General features: G+C 46.3%; 1 protein-coding gene across 4 annotated transcripts in view; it reads left to right on the top strand.

The window, feature by feature from the left end:
• The first annotated feature begins 14,773 nt into the window (after positions 1-14,773).
• The window catches only part of VAX1 (ventral anterior homeobox 1), a 31,377-nt gene continuing 25,511 nt past the window's right edge, over positions 14,774-20,639 (top strand). For 2 of the 4 annotated variants that reach the window (XR_015805198.1, XR_015805199.1), the window contains exons 1-3: positions 15,049-16,152; positions 17,859-18,046; positions 19,587-20,135. Coding sequence is in view for 2 of the 4 variants with exons in the window: in XM_088169380.1 (XP_088025506.1) it covers positions 15,915-16,152; positions 17,859-18,046; positions 19,587-20,129 (969 nt within the window). In the remaining 2 variants the exon portion in view is untranslated. Of the gene's footprint in view, positions 14,929-15,048; positions 16,153-17,858; positions 18,047-19,586; positions 20,219-20,639 lie in introns of those variants that run through there. The other 2 variants (XM_088169380.1, XM_014872460.2) reach the window with 2 other exon arrangements.

The raw sequence follows: 20,639 nt of genomic DNA, 5'->3' as shown, positions 1-20,639 counted from the left end.
GCGGCCGGACCGGGCCCCGCCGCTCTCCCTTGGCCCGGGCTGCCCTCCCGGCCCGGCCGGCCCGCGGAGCCGGGAGTGGTCGGGCAGAGCCGGAGCTGGTGCCCTCCCGGAGCGGCCCGGAGGATCTTCAGACGCTGCCGCGCTCTGGGACCGGGGCTTTTCCCTGTCCCGTGTGCAGCAGGGCTGCAGCGGCGTCAGGCCGGCCGGCGGCATCGCCGACACTGCAGAACAGGTTTTTGTTTGTCTAGCCCCCTTCTTTTTTTCCACACAGCAATTTTTCCTTTTTCTTTTTCCTTTCTATTTTCTTTTTCGTTTTCTTTTCCTTTTATTCCCCCCTTTCTCTTTTTCTTCCTTTACCTAATTTCCTTTTCCCTCTCTTTCTCCTCTTCTTATTTCTTTTCCTTTTCCAATTTTTTTCCGTTTTTCTTTTTCGTTTCCTTTTTCTTTTCCATTTTCTTTTTCTTTCCCTTTTTCTTTCCCATTTCATTTTTCTTTCTAACGTATTGCCAATTCACCGCAGTTTAAAACAAAGCTATAAACACCAAGCACTGAACGCCACATTCCCAATGAACAACTTCCTTAAAGCATCCCCTTCCTTCGGCTGGCGCCGATGCAGAGGGATTCAGGGAGAGGAAGAGCCGCTCCTGCCGCACAGGGCAGGGAGCACCGAAATGAGGGGGCAGGTAAACTGGCGGGGCTTGTGCGGCAGGTACTTGAGAGTATTACCTTAACAAGAGAAGTTATTTGAAAGCACTAACTCTGCCCATCATCCCAAGGCTGTTAGTCATTTTAATTTACACCCATAATCTATTTAACACGCAAATCTGACACCGTTTTTCTATCTAGCTGGCCCCTCGCCACCCACACGGCAATGTGAGAGTTATGGTTCCCCAGGACCGGCGAACCCAACGGAGCCTTCTCGATTCTGTTTTCCCCACCGTCGAGGTGGTGATGGTTTTGTGCAGTTAACTCTAAAATGCTTGGCAGCTTGCCCGTCAAACCATAAGCAATAGAAAAATGCAAACAAACTCTGCGTTTAATAGTGGCTGGACAGTGCAGCTAATCCACTGTAAACTGCTAATGGGTATCGATGTCAACAGGTACGCGGCGAGAGCCTGATACTCTGCACTCAATGGAAGACACTTCCCTTCTGAATGAGGATTATGTGCAAAATGCAACTTGGCAGAAGGATCCAAATTAAATTCATGCTTCAGTTAATTCAGATTAATTTTCCTGATTGCCCTAGCACACCAGACAACCAAATCCCTGCGTATATTTGATCCTTTTCTTTTTAAGGAGTTGATACAAATCCCTCCTCCTGGGGAGTGTTGCAAGATGCATATGCTGAAGATTGTGATTCTCTCAGTCATTAACTAGAGTAATAAAATACCCGAGATGTATTTTTATATCAGTTATTACTACAAACATTAGTTTAGGTTACTGGATCCACTACATGACCATGTTTCCAGTTTTTTTTCGCTAATATGCTGCAAGCAACATTCCAGCTAATCACCTTAATGGAAATTAGAGAGGAAAATGGTCTATTAGGCTATTTAATCTCTCCTCACTCAGTAGCATTTTCTTACAGTTTTTAGTCCAGCCTTAAATTTAAAAATAGCCTGTAGGAATTATTCGGCTGTCTCCAGAGGTTGTTATACCAACAGATAGTTCAGAAAAGCGTGAAAATACACTAAAAAGAGGTTGCTAAGAAATGTTTTCTGATGGTCAGCTTTATTTTCTTTCTTTATGTTTCATGTTATCCAATTACTGTAAGTCACACATCCCTGTGACAGCCTAAATATGTGTTCTCTCTTTTTCATCTATACTCCTGTCACCATGACCCTACTGCGTTTTTAATGTGGGAATTTCAGGGTTTGTTGGGATATTTTTCCCTACGGAAGGTTAATAAAAGAGTGTTGGTTTAGCTCAGGCTTCATTCCAGGCAGCACCTTGACTACTCATTTATGTCCAAATTCTTGCTCTTTTTCCTTTCCCTTATTTGACACCTTGATGGCAAACAGTATAATCTTTCTTGTAGATTTATTTTTTCCTCTGAAATGATAGGAGAAGTTGGAAATTTGTTTGCTTTTGCCCCAAGCTGCTTTCTCTGCTGTTTCCTCTATGAAACATTTACATAGAGCTGGTACCCCACAGAGAATAAATGTATGGTACGGCAGCATGTGGGAGCTTTCTGTGTCACAGTAGTAGATTTTATGTCACAGCCTCAATATAATTTTACCCTCTTACTAAGAGTATGGTCTGCCTCACCCTCTCCCTGGCAAAATTACTCCTTACACAGGGATCTCCTGGCCCCTTCTCCATCTTCACTGTGCTTGTCCCTCCAGCACACCCCCCTGTGTGTGCAGCTGATCCAGCAGAGGCACTGAGGATTCCAGCTGGGGGGGACACAGCCGCTTCCCGGGAGTTGTTTTATTCCATCTGCTTCCTCATGCAGTTACTTAGCTGGCACCACTGGGAGAAGCAGCCCCAGCAGGATGATCTGCAGGGGAGAGGTGCAGAAACTGCTTAACCAGGGTCTGTCACCAAAATGATGTCACAGTGCTGCAGTGCAACTTTCTGTCATCATGTGAAACCTCTTCTGGCGTATGTTGATGTGAGCCATCGACCTGGCCTGCTGCTTTTGGTGGTGGTCAGAGGCTTAGACACAAACCATGTCCCCTCCTGGCCTGCTTGCCCCACAGGCTGCCCTCTGGTCAGATGATGTGCAATTCCCTCCCCTAGACTAGACTGAATGCAGTCCAGTAATTGCCTGAGGAACAATAAATCATACATGAGACAAAGCATTCATTTACACCACTATATTTCTGTAACAATGAGAGAAATGAAATGGACCATTGTTAAAGATCACTATTTCCTGCTCTGTAATAAAAGTCTCATCTTCCCTGATGCTTGTTTATTTTATAAATGTCCCTGCTTTGGCTTTCATATTTAGCTGCCAGCAGGACACCATTATTCCCTGACAGCATTCTGTTCCTTCTCCATTGTCATTACTGCTGCAGTGATGTTATATTGCTGTGCTTGGCCTAGATGATGGTGCTTTCTTACACTGAATTTCCCATTGCTTTTCCCATCCAGGCTTCCAATGAGGCACAGAGCAGAGGTGGCAACACTTAAAAAGCAATGTTTTCATGGAGTACTAGCAATTCTGGTTTTTGCTTTAAAAAACCTCAACAACAAAACCCCCACTGACTACTGTTGTTTATTATTACGTTTTCAAGGCCAATTGAGAAGGACGGAGTTGAAGTGCATGGGTTGCACCTACACTTCAGTCCTGAGACCCTAAGGACCAAGTGGGTGTCTGCTGACCCACTTGTGGAGACCACACCAACTTGGCAGAGCTCCACAACCTGCAATGGACTGTGAGGAAATGAAAGAAAAAGGCAAAGACCCTGGGACACAAGTGTTGTTTTCACATTTTTTTCTCAAGTGGAGGGTTGTGTGCTCAAGGGCAGGGGTAAGATCTCATCTCTGGTGCCTGTGCACCCCCCAAGGGGATGGGCAGGGCTGACCTGTCCAGATCCACATGTTTGAGTAGAGCAGAGTGCCTGTGTAGGATGGCGAGATGAGCAGTGCCAAGCCTGAAGCAAATCTTTGCAGAGTCAGTGGGAGCATTTCCATTGATTTCAAGGACTTTGCATTGTGCTCTTGAACATCTGTAAATGAAAGACACTGTACTCAAGACAACCTATTTTTAGGGCCACGTTGCCTTACTGCCCGTCTGTTTTCTTGATCTCAGAGCATCACCAGCAAAACAGCAAAACCAACAGCAAAGTCCTAGTATGTGCCACACTCTTTCTCCTTTCAAGAGCTGAAATCTAATAATCTCCCTAACTCTCCTGTCCTTCAGTCATGCACACTGCATTCCCTTTAATATTGCTGTGTCTCCCTTCTCCTTCTTCTTCTTTTCTTTTTTAAACAAAATTCCCAAGTGGAGGTATCAAGGTTTTCCTACAACTCTATTTCACTTAAAAAATAATTGGATCGTTATTTTCTATAAGGACCAAACTTCAACAGTAAGTAATTTCTAGAGATGTCAAGTGGCTCAGCATAAAAGTTAATCTTGATCTATTGGTTTGTTAGGTGTGTTTACATCCAACCAGTTAGCTCTCCTTAAACAAGAGTGATTTAAAGCCCTTTCTGGAGAGCATGAAAATGATTCCCCTAGCACTTAGATCCTCAGGGCCATAATCCAACAAAAGCAGGCTTATCTTTAAGCATATGAGTAGCCCTGTCAAAGTCAATGGGGCTCCAGATGTGTTTAAAGATAAACACATACTTAAGTGCCTTGCTGTATTGGAACTCCTTGGCTGTTTTATTTCCATTTCATTTCAATACTAGACCTTAAATTTTGTACATAGGGGCAAAGGATTCTTGCTGGATGGTACATTAGAATATTATTTTCAAAAAGGTTGAATAAGGAAATCCCAACATCATATAAATAATTTTAAATTATTCAGATGGTTTATTTCAACTGTTATGAGTCTATATTGTTTGACTGGTTTTACTTGAAGCTTCAGGACAGAAACACTGCAAACATGGAATTGAGGAACAAAGCCCTGCAAGGCTCCACTCCAGTGTCACAAGTTCAATATCCCACTTTAGGGAAGTTGCTTCACCTGCTCAAGCTTCATCTCACCTCTGCAAAAATGAAGACTATTAACATTTCCTTTATCTCACTTCAGTTGTCTCGTAAATGCTTGGACAAGGATTTGATAATAGAAAATGCTGAAAGTTGCTTCTATTGAAAAAATAAAAGTGGAAAAAATATTGACTGCAAACCTGCTTGGGCAAAAAATACTTCTTTGAGTTTTCTGCATAGTCTAGCAATCAAATTGATCAGACAGCAATTTTATGCAACTGTTTCTTAATATTTCAGAGAACGAGCTCTGCTATTCTGGATGACTGAGCTCCAGACGAAAGTGCAGCAGCAAAATCATCCCAGTGAATTAAACTGAGGAAGCTGAGCTTTATTGCCCAGTGCATTGTAAGGGATGATCCTTAAGGATATGGCCTTTACTGTGAAATGCATTTGGGTTGGATGGCTTTGTTTGGACACTCCATCTGCTCCAAGGACTCCTTTGGCAGGGTCTGTGCTGCCTGCTCTGCCTGGCCCACCTGCCCTGCTGCAGGCAGGGTTTCAATCCCAGCTGGAAACCCCCAGCACAGCAGAAGTGTCAGCACCCAGCCGTGCAGAGCTGCAGGGATGTGCCTGGGAGGCAGCAGGGTGGAAGGCAGTCAGGGAGCTGCATCACATGCCGTGTCTCCAGATTCTCCTGAGACTCCTCCTGGAGGAAGACACAGCCTTTGGGCTCATCTATATTTCAACTACTCTGGTGACTGCAGCTTGTGCAGAGTCATGGCTGGTGGTCAGACACAGCAGCAGTGCTCTGGCTTTTCCTGCAGCTCCCAGCACTCCTGAGCACAGGATGGGCAGGGTGCTGTGTCTGCCCTGCTCCTGGCAGGGCCAGAGCTGCATGGAAACATCCTGCTGCACAAGCTGTGAGTGTGGAAAGGGCTGCAAGGCAAGCAGCCTTTTATTCCTGTCAGATTGCGGGCAACCGGATAGATCCCATTTAAAAGGAAGGGAATGGGAGGGAGGTACTCAAAGAGTGGGAACATAATGAAATGAAAAGAAATCCAGATGTGGTGTTCATTTGGCTGAAAGGACTGTTGCCTGGGCCTTCCCACGCAGTGCAACAATTGCCACTCCATCTGCTAAGGAAGCAGCTATTCACAGGGAGCAGCCTTCCCACGACACAGCACAGGGCTGCCCGTGACATCCAGGTTTGCAGCAGAACTCAACAGCCACCTGCCAACCTGGCACTCTCAACAGACTTGGCCAAGTGGGTGATGGCCTTTTCCCCAGCTGAAAAGACTTTACAGGAGCAAACGTGTCAACATGGCCCCGTGTGCCACACAGCACCTCACACACATCTCGTGTTTGAGGGGGCAGAAGCATGGACTGGTGAGATAACAGAGAGCAAACTGATTCTGTGTAAATGTCCAGTGACCTGTGCTGCTTAATTCAAGGCTAGGCACTGGCACGTGTTTGGCAGGAGAAGGACTGAGTGGTTACTCCAGACTGAGGTTCTACAATGTCTTTTTATTTTTTTTTTATTTTAGCTCCTCTCAGTAGCTAAGCTTTCCATTACCCCTTTGCCATGTCTCTTCTGCCAGGAAACTTGCTGACTGCTTTATTGCCTTGAATGTCCAGCTCTTCTGCCATTCTTTTCACATCTGTACAGTCATTTGTCCTTTTCCTTCTGAATCAGAGCACCACTCCAAACAACCCTGTGAAGTACAGTCTATTATCCCTTTTCTCCACAAAGCAGTTTTGATTTTTCATATGTAATGCACTATACAAAAATAAAAAACCTTGTCCTGTCTTAATAGCCTAATGCTTAAACAGTTATGGCCTCATTCTCCTTCAAAGTGCATAATTCCCATTGACAGCAGTGGGAACACTGCCAATACAATGGTGAATTAGTTCCCATGAAAAAAAAAGATGCAGACACCAAAAGGTCCAATTCTGCTCTTTATTAGGAGGCAATGAAGGTAGGGAAGACAAAAAAGATAAAACCAAGACACAAAATTGCATGAAACAGCTTCATAATAATCAGGCAGTAGGTTGCTAACTGAGAAGTCATTGGAACTGACCCTAATATGGCAGCAATGTGAGTCAAGAGCAAGTTAATAACATCAGTAGCAGCTCCTCTCCGTGGAAAGCCTGGAATCATTCCTCAGAGCTGTGCTTTCTGAACTGGGAAAGGTTGGTACAGCAGGACCCTTACCTGCCTCCTCTTGCCTGGCACGTGGGGATCTGAGTAAGTGCTTCAAGTACATTTTAAAATCTTGCCAAATGTTTGTCCTTCACAGCCAGACATCACATGGATGTTGTCTGTGCCATAATAAAGGGAAGAGAGTGGGTGGCATCATTTCTACACCTGAGAACTCAACAATGGGGGCTTGGCAATTATTCAGCTTCCCTGCTGTTTAACACCTCTGTTTTCTGAATATTTTTTCTTTTCTTGGTGGGTGGTCTTGAAGCACTTTCCTGAGGATCTCACTCCATCTCTCTGGCACAACTGGAAAGCATAGCATTCTCTGGGCTTCTTTTTTTTTTCCTCTATACATAAAATAAAATAAAAATTAAAATTTCTTCCATCTATAAAAATAAAAGAAATCATATTTATTCTCTTAACTAATTAGTCTGTTTCAGGTTGTTAAAAACTTTAATACTCAATTTTTTTGCATGGCATCTAATTCATCAAGAGCACAAACAGATATGGGGATTCCTGATGTTTTTAATATGACATCACTTTTCTTGTGCTATTCCATGGTCAAAACATCCTAGCAATAAAAATAGACAATCAATATACTATTAATACTCAAGTCTTTAGAAATATGCTATTATTTGAGATTTAGATCACTCCGTTATTTAAATGAATAAGCAAAACTATAACTACACCTAAACTCTTTTATAGTCATAAATAGGAAACAGGGAGATAGGGTAAAAATTGCCATATTTCTGACCAAAATGTTTCTTTCTAACAATGAAACTTCTGTGTGCCCACTACGGCTCCTTTCACACAAAAATGAGTCTTGGAATTGAGGCAGCAAGATCTGGAATTCAGGATGTCTTAAAATCCTAGAACTGTTAAAAACCTCTAAGATCTTCAACCATCAATCCAGCACCAGCACAACGTTCATCATTAAACCAAGTCCTCAAGTGCCACATCCACATTTTTCAAACACTTCCAGAGATGGTGGAATCATCTTAGCCAGATTATTTCCTTCTAGGAACTAGAAAATGTAATAAATCATCCTTCTTGTGCATTCCCCAGAGGGGGAATGCACCTTTTGCCACAGAGATGCCCAAGGAGTTTGGTTTCCAAATTTTGCATATCCCTTTGTCAAAGGAATCTGTGGGTGTGCACCAGTGCAAAGGATCTCTTCTTATTATTGCTCTTCTCCTCCTTGTCCTTGCCTGTGCTCTGTAGAAACTTAAAGCACACCAAACTTCAACAAGCTTGGCTTTACAGAACCTCACTTCTGAGCTGTCCTCCACATTTAGGAGTAATGTTCACTGCTATCCCAAATTTACTGCTCTGGCTTTTCCCCACCCAATGCCACCAGTCTTTCAGATACCTTACAGGGCATCCTACTCCTGGTACTTCAGGGAAGAATAAACTAAATCCCAAACTGGTGCACTTGTGCCTCACTCTCCAGTGTGAGCAGCTCCCAGCCCTGGGTGTAAGATTCAATCAGGCTGATCATTGCTTTCAACCTTGTGTAATGAGTTAATCCTAACAATGTCCAACTCACTTTAAAATCAGACCAAGCTCTTTGCCTCAGCAACCTCCTGCAACAGCAGCTCCCACAGGTGATGAGACGTGTCTGGGCATTTATTTTTCATTCCAAATTTGCTGGGTTTAAATTTAACTTAATGCTTATTCTCATGTGATAAAATAAAAAGAGAGTCCAATGTTCAGTGCTTGAGATTTTTGACTTCCACAATCAGCTCCATTTTCATCTTCCTCTCATCAAAATAATCCCAGTCTTTGCCATGTCTTGTGTATTAATCATAGCAGCTCTGTAACTATTCTTTACTTGCATTTCTTGAACTTTTTTTACTCTATTATGTACCTCAAGAGAGAAGAATATAAAAAGAATGGACACAGATTTAATGGGTAATTATGGCATAATTCTGCTATATGGCATAAATCAGCTATCCCTTTTTTTTTTTTTTTCCGCATTCTGCTCTATCTTTATACAATAAAACCAAATAGTCTCTCTTTTTTTGTGGTTTGTTTTTTTTTTTAAGCTGCTGCTACAGATTGAGGTAAATCAGCCACTGATGACTTCTGGTACAAGTTCTTTTCCCTCAGAGATTGAAGGAAATTCAGGGCCTTTCAGATTATTCGAGCTATACAGTTAATCACTGATGATTTACATTACTTTTCATTTAGCCATGCTCAGAGCTGTCTGCCATCGTGCTGCTCACCCTCCCAGAATGTTTAAATCCATCAGGTAAAGTATTCACCATAAAGTGAACTCATCCCAAGATGACCCACAATCTGCAGTGGGTTTTAACAAACTGGAGTGCACTGATTTTTTTTGCCTCTTTTCCATCATTTTCCACAGCAAAATGTTCGGAAGTATACTGAATCATTATTTTCAGGGGTCCCTCTGAAATACTGCTGTCTTTTGGGTAACAAAATCCTGCCAGCTACATACTCATTCAAGCTACATATTCAGTCCAAAAATTTCCTGTAAATGTGACTATGTTTCCCTTTATGGTATGAGTGAACCTTCAAGACCCATAGTTCAATAATTTTCTGTTTAGGCTCTTATTTTTTTGATGTAACCAAAAGGTCCAGGTAGACAAACCTTTCTAGAAGAGATTTGATTTTGTTTGTGGTTTGTACTTGTGGTTGCTGTTGACATTTTCCATTTCCATATGGGGAATATTATGTTCACATGATAAAAAAATAAAAACAGCAATTTAAAAAAAACAAACTTAAACCATTCCAGGAAGATTTTAACCAAGACTACTGGATGGCTTCATAGTGAGCCTCAGGATGATGTCAGAATTTATCTCACCCCAGAGTGAAGGGGCAGTTTCCAAACTCTCACATCATTCCAACATGATTGTCCTCTGCAAATTTTATGAGCTTTTGAGACACTATTTGTGTTCAATCTGATCCGACTTAAGCTTTCAAAATCAAATAACTAAATAGTTTTAACCCAAAATTTGATTAATTTAATTTTTTTTTTTTTTTATGTAAAGGGCTTCAGTGTAAAAACTCCAAGTATTGGAAGAATACAGTTCACATCTACTACTCTGGGCACATCACCTTTGCAAACACCTTCTCTTGTTTAAACCTTCAAGCTTGCTTTTATTGGCTCTGTGAAAAAAATATGATTGTGAGAGTTTTAGCACCAATAGTAAAGGCTCATGGTCTAACAGCTTTTGAGGTGGTAAATACTCATGAGTGCTTGAGGCAAGCTGGTAAAGCTCACTCCCCTCTCAGGAGAGGGTGAAATGAAGGCAGAGGGAGTCTGAGTGCTCAGGTACTGGTGATTACAGAGGGAATCCGTGACATGGGTGAGGCTGAAACCAAAGGCTCTCAATCTGCTGTCAGAGAACAAACACTATTTCCTCTTAAATCACAGTTTTCCCTCATGGAAGGAATCCTGTCTCAGCCCTGCTCAGATGGCTTGCATATGCCATGGGCATGATACAGGCAATAAAGCTTTGTAACAAGCTACTGTCCAGACTGATAACTGTAAGGAGCATCTCATAATGACCACAACATGATTAGTCATGATACATGTGTGATACCCATGCTCATTATTACTGGCCTCCAGAACTGCACTGCTGAGTCCTGCCAATGTGCTCAGTTTAGTATCTGGAAGAGACAATGCTGCAATTACTGCCAAAGTATGCAGGAGAATTTAGAAGCAGCCAGTTCGGGATTCTGCAGCAGGCTGGCAATCAGGAGCACAGCAAAGATGGGAAGGTAGCAGCTACAAGGACTAACTTAAGATTATCTGGATCTGATGCTTTATTTTAAATAGACCTCTGGGTGTGCCCATGTAGAACAGAAGGAATACATGGGGCACTGGCATGAAGAGCACAACACCTGCAGGGGAGCTGATGAAGCCTATTTGGAAAGAGCTACATCCCAATTTCATACCAGAATTTGATGTTGTCATAAGGTAGAGAGAAATTTTCTTTTTCTTGTAGAGAGAAATTTTCTTTTTCTTGCTGTTGTACCTATTAATTTATTGTGAGCCTGTGACATTTAATTTCACATGAAATACACCATGTACATCTTTTATGTCCTGACCCAGGTACCCACATGCCATTGAAAAACACAAATGTACCCGAGCATCAGTCCTTGGAAAGTCTGGGAAAGTGGAATTAGAGCTGTTTATATCCATGCAGACTACCACATGGCAACCTTACCTTCCACTTCACAGAGACCTGAATTGAGACAAAGACTTCAATCCTTTCCTTCAAAGGCAGTGTAAAGTTTCCAGATAGAAATACATTTCTGTTCTTCAAGGATACTGTTCCCCCTGTATGGGAAGAGTCCATTTTCCAGGCTCACTTGCAGGAAATGAAGGCAATTCACACTAGAACAAATCAGTGTCTGAAACAGAGGGCTTAGCACATGCCTTCTAAATGTCCCCTAAATACACAGTAGCATGTACATTTTGAAATTTCCACAGTTCATCTTCTGTTGTAAGGAAATTTCCTCACCAGCAGCAGCTGCAAAAGCAAAAGAGTCGTTAATTGTGCTGTGCACTCTGTCTTGAGCAGGTGCTCAGTGTTCCTGTTGGACAACACATCATCACTGAGACTGGTGGGAAAGAAGAACCTTCTGCTGAACCTTCATCTTGATGAAGATCTTCTTCTTCTTCTTCTTCTTCTTCTTCTTCTTCTTCTTCTTCTTCTTCTTCTTCTTCTTCTTCTTCCTCTTCTTCTGCACTGACACAATGTCACTCACACTGGACAGGAATGGCCTGTCCAAGAGAAATGTGACATTGGTGCACATCATAATCAGGTTTCTCGTGTCTCTTCATAGTGATTCCTAGACATTACTGCGTGTATGGTAATGAGTTACCACCATTCTCTCTGTTAATTGGAAATAACCAATAGTTGTTCAGCCCCAAGGTACCAGTTCACATCCCCTGTGCTAAACAAGTATCCAAAAAAGGCCTAGCAGCTCCTTGCCAAAGGCATCTGTAAATTCAAAAGCAAATAATCTGAACCAAAATAATCAAGAAAATTAATGGAATAAAAATCTGCTTAGAGTTATTAAACCCTGAGATAAATCTTTGAGTCAGAAGATCTCTGAACCATGTTTTTTTGGCTTGAAACTTTTACTTTCATCACCAAAGAAGAGAACAAGAAGTAGTGGCTATAATGTACATCTCTTCTGTACATTAAATAAAAATAATATAAATAGTGGTAGTCTATGAGAAACGGATTTTTCAGTCTTCTACATGTTAATGCAAACTAATAAAACTGTATTTGAAAAGCAGTGAGGTCTAAACAGCAAAGCACAGGCAGGGAGTACCTGTGTAGTCTGCTGAAGCACTTTAAGCATTATTTGAAGGGAAAAGAAGTAACCTTTAATCTGCTTATCCAGTGACACATGAGTGTGGATGTGAGAGTGCTGAAGCCCCAGACATCCCTGAAGTTATAACAGACAGTAAAAGAAGGACATCTTATGTTCTGAAAGAACATAACATTCAAGAAATTTAGTGACAGCTGGACTAAAGAAAACTTTGCTTTTGTAAATGTAAAATTCTGATTTTCCCAGTGCTCTTCTGGATGTTGCTATTTGTTGCAGATGAGAGGGCCTCAATTAAAGTAACTGAGTTGTGTTTGGACAGGCTTGTCTGCTCACTACAAGTTTCCTGCAGGATTAGACTCATTATTTGAATTTTCAGATCTTCAACAGTGCTATGTTCATAACATGTGAAAGGAAATTTAACAATTTAACTGATTCAATTGGGAAAATCCTCTTTATACTACTGAATTCTATGGACAAAAAGTGTCTTGAAATGTATTTATAGTAATATGGCACAAGTAGAACAAAATTCCCCTGGTCTTTATTGAGCTTTGGATCAGGGGCTTGTTAAAAAAAAAAAAAAAAAAAGTTCAGATTATCACACAAACACAATATTTAATCTCCAGATATTCTGCTTCAAACAGCGTAATTGAGTTCAATAGCTCCATGTTTATTATTATGGCCTATGCATACAGATTAGCATAAAGAAAACTATGGGTGGAAATGTCATACATCCACCCACATACCTGTGCAAATATAATTATAATTGCTTCTGTATTTCACAGTAAACCTTTTATGGGAATCACTATGCCTATTCTGTCTAAAATAAATTCTGTTAGGTAAAAATGTTTGTAGCAGAACTTTGTTTTGTTTAGCATTAAACAGACATGTCCAGCTGGGATTGTTGATGGTGCTGTGCCTGTGCACACACATGTGTATGTTTATCTATATCACACAACAAAGCTGGCCTGCTAAGCCCAGCCTATACTTCAGCAACATGAAAAATTTCCCTAATCAACATCCACTTGTTGCATCTCCCTTTGAAAGACCAAGTCTCTCTGAGATGTTTCTGTTTCCTGGGCATCCTGTCACCCAACAGGCCTTTGAACAACTCTGCAAATCCATGGAGGGAATGAACTCGTTCCATCCTCTCTCTGTAGCTGCATGAAGCCTTGCACAGTGGGGCTGGGGTTTATTTGGGGCCCCTGGGTACGACTGCCATACAAGTAGGAACTGAAAACAACAGAGCACCACAGAGCACTGAGAGGCATTGGCTGTAAGGAAAAATAAAAGCTGGTCCATAATGAGGATGTTCCATGTCTGGTTGTATGTATAAATACAACTGAAATGAGAGCATTTGATGAAGATCTTAGGTACCTCACCAATTCCAATCTGACTCTTCAGACAATGGCAATATAAATAAATTATGCCGTGATTTGTGGAAAAATGAAAAAGACTTGAGATTTCTACTAAAGACAACTCACTGAAATGTACCTATGAACTGCCATCTTATTTTTCTTTTTTCTTTTTTTTCTTATTTCTTCCTTTCCTTTCCTTTCCTTTCCTTTCCTTTCCTTTCCTTTCCTTTCCTTTCCTTTCCTTTCCTTTCCTTTCCTTTCCTTTCCTTTCCTTTCCTTTCCTTTCCTTTCCTTTCCTTTCCTTTCCTTTCCTTTCCTTTCCTTTCCTTTCCTTTCCTTTCCTTTCCTTTCCTTTCCTTTCCTTTCCTTTCCCCTCTTCTTTACACTCCCGCCCCCCACTCTTTTTTTGCCTCCCACGAATTAATTCCCTGTTTGTGGTGATTAGGCCCCAGCACTGGATCCCTCCCTCTGTTACACCAAAGATTGGATCCCATGGGATGAGGGTGGGTGGTTGTTCCACCAGCAGAGGCAGGATGAGGCCCTTGGAGCTGAGCAATGCTGGCAAAGGTGCCGTGTTCTGCTTCTGGTATCATCTGCAAGGAGACCCAGGGCTGGCCCTGCCTGCTTCAGGTGGGTGGAATTCCCAGGCAGTGGCAGAGGACGAGGCAGGGAGCAGCCAGCCTGGTGGAGACACCGCCATTTGTGCGAAAAATTCTCAGGGAAAATTCTTTCTCTCCCTCTCAGGCCCCTAAACTCTTTGTGAATGGGGCCAGTGCAACATGTGGCCTTTCACCTCGCCCAAGAACCACTGCCAGACAGCCACACTCAGAGAATTGTTTGTTAATAGTCCAATTAGATAATTGCCATCTTTCACTCCTTTTGCTCTACATTTCCCATAAAGGAATGAATAAGGAGAGAAGCATGAAGAGGGCTTCTGCCCTGCAAGGTGACAAGAAGGACTGGAGCATGCTCTTTGCACAAGGCCATTTGCTTGAATTGAATCATTGTAGCCTAATCAATGGTCTTATTGGATTACTGGCTGTTGCAGTTCTCAAAGATATTGTAGCAGAGACAATGAAATAGCTAGAGTAAAACTTTTTTCTCCTTTAGTGGATCACGCAGTTGAGATTTTTCACGGGCTATCTGTCTCTCTCTCTCTCTCTCTCTCTCTCTCTCCCTCCCTCCTTCCCTCCCTCCCTCCCTTCCTCCCTCCCTCCCTCCCTCTCTCTCTCTCCCTCTCTCCCTCTTTCTCCCCCTCTCTCTTTCTCCCCCCTCCTGGATCCACTGCACACAAAGCTGGGCTTTTTTTTTTTTTTTTTTTTTTTTTTTCAATGAGCAGGCTCTGCGAATAGGTTCAGTGTTTGCGAAGGTGCAGAATTAGCAGACACACATGCATGCACACATACACACACACACAGAGGGAGAAGCACAAAAAGCAAGTATCGGGACTGAAATAAGGAGAGGTAGGAGTTTAAGATGGCTGTCTGTGGGGAGATGTGTTAACGAGGATTTCTGCTGGCCAAGATAACCTGCTTCCTTGGAGAGATCCGCTTGGAGGAAGAACTTTTTGTGTGTGTGCGTGCTGGGGATCTGTTTGTTTGTTTAGAATTCAGGGGGCTTTTTTTTTTTTTGCTTTTTCTTCACCCCCCCTGCAACTGCATTTTTTCAGCCCTTCCTAGCAGCTTTATTCAGATTTATTTGGCGTGCTCTGGAGAAAGCCACTATATAATCGGGAGGTCAAAGGCAGACTGAAGAAAGTTAATAATGGCTGCTAATGGTGCTAACAATTCAGGGTGAATCTTGTCAAAAGTTGTTTTTTTTTTCCCTCTCCCCCACCCTTTTTTTCCTCTCTCCTTTTTTTTTTTTTTTTTTTTTTTTTTTTTTTTTTTTTTTTTTTTTCTGGAAGTCTCAGTCTTTTGATTGTGTGTTTCCTGAAAGCAAGACCAATCATTTCAGTTTATTCACTGGCTAAACTCTACTTGATTGGGGACAAGCACACAAACCATCCATTACGATCTGATATATTATCCAAACAATTTAGTGTATTCATGAGGTAACCTAAATGTGGAGGCTGCAAAATTACCCGTAATCAATTGAAACAGCGAGTGCGCGTCCCTCTGTGTGTCTAACAACTACATGTCTCTGTAATAAGGCAGACATTAAATCATTTTAGAGTTGTACTGTTGAGTACCTGATCACTGGGCGCTCTGGGAAGCTGGACAGTCACATTAGGACGCTGGGACTGAGGAAGCCGCTGCTTTTCCAGTGGGATAAACCCGATCTTCCTTACTCAAGGTGCTTTACAGATCCCCACCGATCTCACCCTAAGTCGTGCAATATCCAGCATAGACTTCGTCTTCTTCTTCTTCTTCTACTCTTCTATAATTTTTTTGTTATCGTTGTTGGCGCTTTTTTTTGTTTTTGTTTTGTTTTGTTTTTATTGCACTACATGTTTGGGAAACAAGACAAAATGGACGTTAGATGCAGTTCAGAGACTGAAGCTAACCGGGTCTCGAAGAACGGACATAAAGAGGGCAAGGAAAGCAAAGGGTCTGAAGGAAATATTTCTACTTCTTTTTTGAAGGATCAGCAAGGGACTTTTTCTGCCTCTGCAGCTACGGAAGGTTGTAATAAAAGTAAATCTAGTTCGGCCGACCCGGACTATTGCAGGAGGATCCTAGTTAGAGGTATGAGTTTGAGGTGTTTGGCGAGGGTGGGGGAAGGTGAGCTGCGCTCACACCCGGGAGATGGGTTTATTTTGTCGCTTTGCCTTGGGTCTGGCCCTGGGTTGAAAGCCCTTCCACGGCTCCGGGGGAGAGACCCCGCTGCCCGGCCGGGCTTTGCCCTGGACCCCGCTCCCACCGGCTTTATCCCGGGGAATTTCCGCCGGCGTCTCGGAGAAAAGTTAAGCCGCGCTGGTTCCTCCCCGGCGCTGCCCCGGAACGGACCAGCCCCGCTCATTGTTGTTTTGTTTTGTTTTGTTTTTTTCCTTTCCTGCTTTGCCGCTTTCCCGGGGTGCCCGTCCCCGCGGGGAGCCCTCCGGGGACAGCGCTCCCCGGCTCTGCCCCGCGGGCCGGGCGAGCTCCTTCCGTGCCCGCGCATCCCTCCCGCACCCGGCCGTGGGGCTGCGGGCAAGGAGGCCCTCTCGGAGCCTTCCCCCTCTCTATCCGTGCCCGGCAGCCCAGAGGAAAGGCTTGTTTTAAAACAACCACCCGCCTTAAAATAAATGGAGGAATGACGAAGGGCTTTTTAATTATTACTTTTTAATAGTTACGCATTTAGTTTCTCTCAATCTTCGTTCCTTCTCCAGGCGAAAATAGCTAAATCATCTTATTCGTACTCCCTCCAAAAAAAAAAAAAAAATTGCCTGAAGAAATTTCAGTTTTATTGAGGTGCGTTTTGAGGGAGAAGGGAGAGAAGAGAATCTGAACAAAATATGTGGGAAGCAGGCCTTGAAAGCCAGAATTAATCCTTGCGCCACTGGTTGACCCAGAGAAGGGTCAGATTAAAATGATGTGATTGTCTCTGATTTAAAACGTACCGAGGAGGTAAAATTACGGCAAGCAAAGTTGGGAAGGCTTTAAGGTAACCTGAATCTGGCTCTAGCTTGACAGTCGTGTTAATGAGATTTATCTCGCTTTCCTTCAATCGGGGCTACCAGAAAAGTGAGGTTTCTGCGGGCTGGTTGGTGCCTTGGTTTCTTTCCCTCCCCCCCTTCTTTTTTTTTTTTTTTCCCTCCTGCTTCTTCTCGTTGCCAGAACCCCAAAGCGGCAGCGGCAGCGGTGCAGGGTGGGCTGGAGGTGTCCCCACGTCGTTCACAGTGGCAGGCAGCCAGGTCGGGGCAGCGCTGCCTCTGTCCGGAAAGCCTTTTTTTTTTTTTTTTTTTTTATGCATGAGAAACTTGTTATTAAAAAAATAATAAGAGGGGTTTATATTTTGAGGGGAGGCAGGGTGTGTATGGTGGCTACCAGAAAGCCTGACCCGGAGCCCAAGGGGAACAAAGACTAGCCCTGCACTCCAGGCACAAAGCCTGGCCTGGAGGATCTCTCTCTCCTCAGCTTCCCAGAGGGGCCGTGGGTGATGCCGCAGGGTCGTACTGTGAGTGCAATATATTCAAAGTAATTTTTAAATGGGCTGAGTGGATTAATTATAGAGGCCTGGGCCCCCATCGCCCCCTCCTTCCTTCTCTGTTATGGGTTTTTTCCTTCCTTGGGTGCAGTGGCCAGGTGCAGTGCCTCAGTAGCAAGGACCCTGCTCTATCCCGACTCGTGTCTCGGTCCTGAAGGCGCTGGGGACGGCTATTTCCCTTGGAAAAATTAGAAAGTATAAAAAGGGAGGAAAAAGCAGAGGAAGGTTGCCTGGGTATGAAGCTGACTGCGCCTTTTTTTGCCAGATGCCAAAGGTTCAATCCGAGAGATTATTCTGCCTAAAGGGCTTGATCTGGACCGTCCCAAGCGGACCCGCACCTCCTTCACGGCCGAGCAGCTCTACCGCCTGGAGATGGAGTTTCAGCGCTGCCAGTACGTCGTGGGGCGGGAGCGCACCGAGCTCGCCCGCCAGCTCAATCTCTCCGAGACTCAGGTAGCGCCTGCAGAACGGGGAGCCGCCACTGCCCTGCCCTGCCCTGCTCCGCTCCGCGGGACCCCCTTCCCGACCCGGGCATCTCTTGCGGGCCCCAAGGACTCGGCCCTGGGCCACAGCGCAGCCCCCGCGGGGGCGAGGGGCGAGGCAGCCCCGAGGTGCCCACGCGTGTCCGGGCAGGGGGGGACGCATCCCGCCGGTGGGATGGAGCCGAGGGGCTCGTGGCTGAGGGGTCCTGGCGAGGGACCCCTAACTGTGTGTGTCCTTAATGTATGTGTCCCCAACTGCGTGTGCCTAGGGAAGGGCAGCTGCTGGCCAAGGGGGGTCCCTCGTGTCCCCGCACGCTGCCCCAGTGGGCTCTCCCCATGGAGAGTCAGCCCGGACCGAGGCATCGAAGAGAGCTTGGCCACGAAGCCAAACTCCTGCCTGGCCGGGAGCAGCTCTCCCAGGCTGCGGGGATCCGCTCCGGCCCCGCCAGGCTCGGTGTGCCAGGCTGAGCGAAGCCGGCCGCCCCCGGGCGCGGAGATTTCGATGCTGCGGCCGGGGAGTAGCGAGGGGAGGCCGACCCGCTCCCAGCCCGCAGCAAGCGGGATACAGGCGCTCAAACCCGCAGGAGGAGATGGGCACCTTCCCCCGGGGCTGCCGGGTTAGAAACCTTCGGCCTGAGCTTTCCTGGGTATGAGAGATCCGGGAATGGGGCTGAAGTTTGAGCCGTATTTTGAGTCCTTGTATGTCCGAGGCGGAGAATCGCCCCTCCACCCTCCAGGGCAGAAAGGCCAGGGACCGACAGGCAGCCTAAAACTGTGTGAGAGCGCGGGGAAGCATCCAAAAAGTCCAAACTTCTTAAAGCCGGTTTCGTATTTCCACAAAACATCATATAACAGTAAATTCCCCTGACACGTTAATTAGCTTTTTTATTTCCTTGCCGGATAGGAATGACAAGTTCAACAGCTCGTAGGTTACAGAACTTGCCATGAGTGGGTTTTGTTGTGTTTTGGTTTGGTTTTGGTTTGGTTTGATGTTTTTTGAGTGACTTCCAGTATTCCTTTTTAAAGTTTAATATTATTTTAAAATATTTGAGGGTAGAGAGAGAGTGTCCAGTTTGGAATACGGGGAAAGAAGCTCATTGCTGCTGTTACCCCCAGGAAGGGCAGCCGGAGCGGGCAGCGGCTGCTGGGAGCCGCGGTGTGCCCAGGGCTCCGGCTGAGCCGGCTTAGAATAAAGCCATGGGGAAAGGGCTGGCTCCGTCTCCCAGAGAATTCCCGGCCTGTAGTAAACTAGGACGAAGTGAGAGGTCTGGTTAAAGATGCAGAACGAAAGGCCCCGGGGTCACCCCGAACCCGGGAACAGACAAGAGGGTGTGGGGGGTTGTGTTCTGTGAGTGTCGCTTTGTGCGTTTTGGAAGCTCTCCCCGCTCCCAAGTGTCTGCGGGCCCTCCCCCGCATCCTCCCCCGGGGAGCCGCGCCGGGGTCCGGGGAAACCTGCCGGGTGGCACCGCTCCTCCCGCCCCGCTGACCCTGCCTCTCTCCCCGGCCTGCAGGTCAAGGTCTGGTTCCAGAACCGGCGCACCAAGCAGAAGAAGGACCAGGGCAAGGACTCCGAGCTGCGGTCGGTGGTGTCCGAGACCGCCGCCACCTGCAGCGTCCTGCGGCTGCTGGAGCAAGGCCGGCTGCTCTCCCCGCCGGGGCTGCCCGGCCTCCTGCCGCCCTGCGCCACGGGCGCGCTGGGCTCGGCGCTGCGCGGGCCCGGCCTGGCGGCGGCGGGCAGCGGCAGCGCGGCGGCGGCTCCGGGCGGCGGCGGCGGCGGCTCCCCGCACCCTCCGGCCGCCAGCGGAGCGGCCGGGCCCCCCCCGCCCGCGGCGCTGCACGGGGCGGCGGCCGCGGGCCACGGGCTCTTCGGGCTGCCGGTGCCCGCCCTGCTGGGCTCGGTGGCCGGCCGCCTCTCCTCCGCGCCCCTGGCCGTGGCCGGCTCGCTGGCGGGCAACTTGCAGGAACTGTCGGCCCGCTACCTGAGCTCGTCCGCCTTCGAGCCCTACTCCCGGACCAACAATAAAGAGAGCGCTGAGAAAAAAGCACTGGACTGACTCTAAGTACCTTCCCCCTATTTATATTTATAGTCTCTATTTGTGGCGGTATTTATGGGACGGGCGCCGGCAGCCGCCCCCCCGCTCCCCGCCGCCCCCGAGCCCCGCGGCGCGGCTCCCTCCGCGGGCCGGGGCGGAGCGGGGCCGGGCCGAGCGGGCCCGGTGCCCGCGGGGCGAGGCGAGGCGGCGGAGGGACCGGGACCGGGGCTGGGGCTGGGACCGGGGCACGGCGAGGGGCTGCGGGCGCCTCCCGGTGCGCTGCCCCTGCCCCGCGGTCCGTCTGTCCGTCTGTCCGTGCGGGAGGGGCGATCGCGCTGTTGGTTCTTTCGGGAAGGGACGCAGAGGGTCAGCGGTCGGAGCGAGGGTCGGCCGGGCTCCCTTCGATCGGCTTTAGCCAACGCCGAGCGAGGGAGCGGGGTTTCGGAGAGAGGAGGACGGAGCTGCCAGGTGATGCCCGTTTTGGGGTGTATTTTTTTGTGTCTCCCAGACTCAGTGATTTCTAAGCACAAA

This window comes from Sturnus vulgaris, chromosome 8 (genome assembly GCF_052056855.1).
Source record: "Sturnus vulgaris isolate bStuVul1 chromosome 8, bStuVul1.hap1, whole genome shotgun sequence".
Classification (NCBI taxonomy): domain Eukaryota; kingdom Metazoa; phylum Chordata; class Aves; order Passeriformes; family Sturnidae; genus Sturnus; species Sturnus vulgaris.
This window is presented reverse-complemented; position numbering and strand designations above follow the sequence as displayed.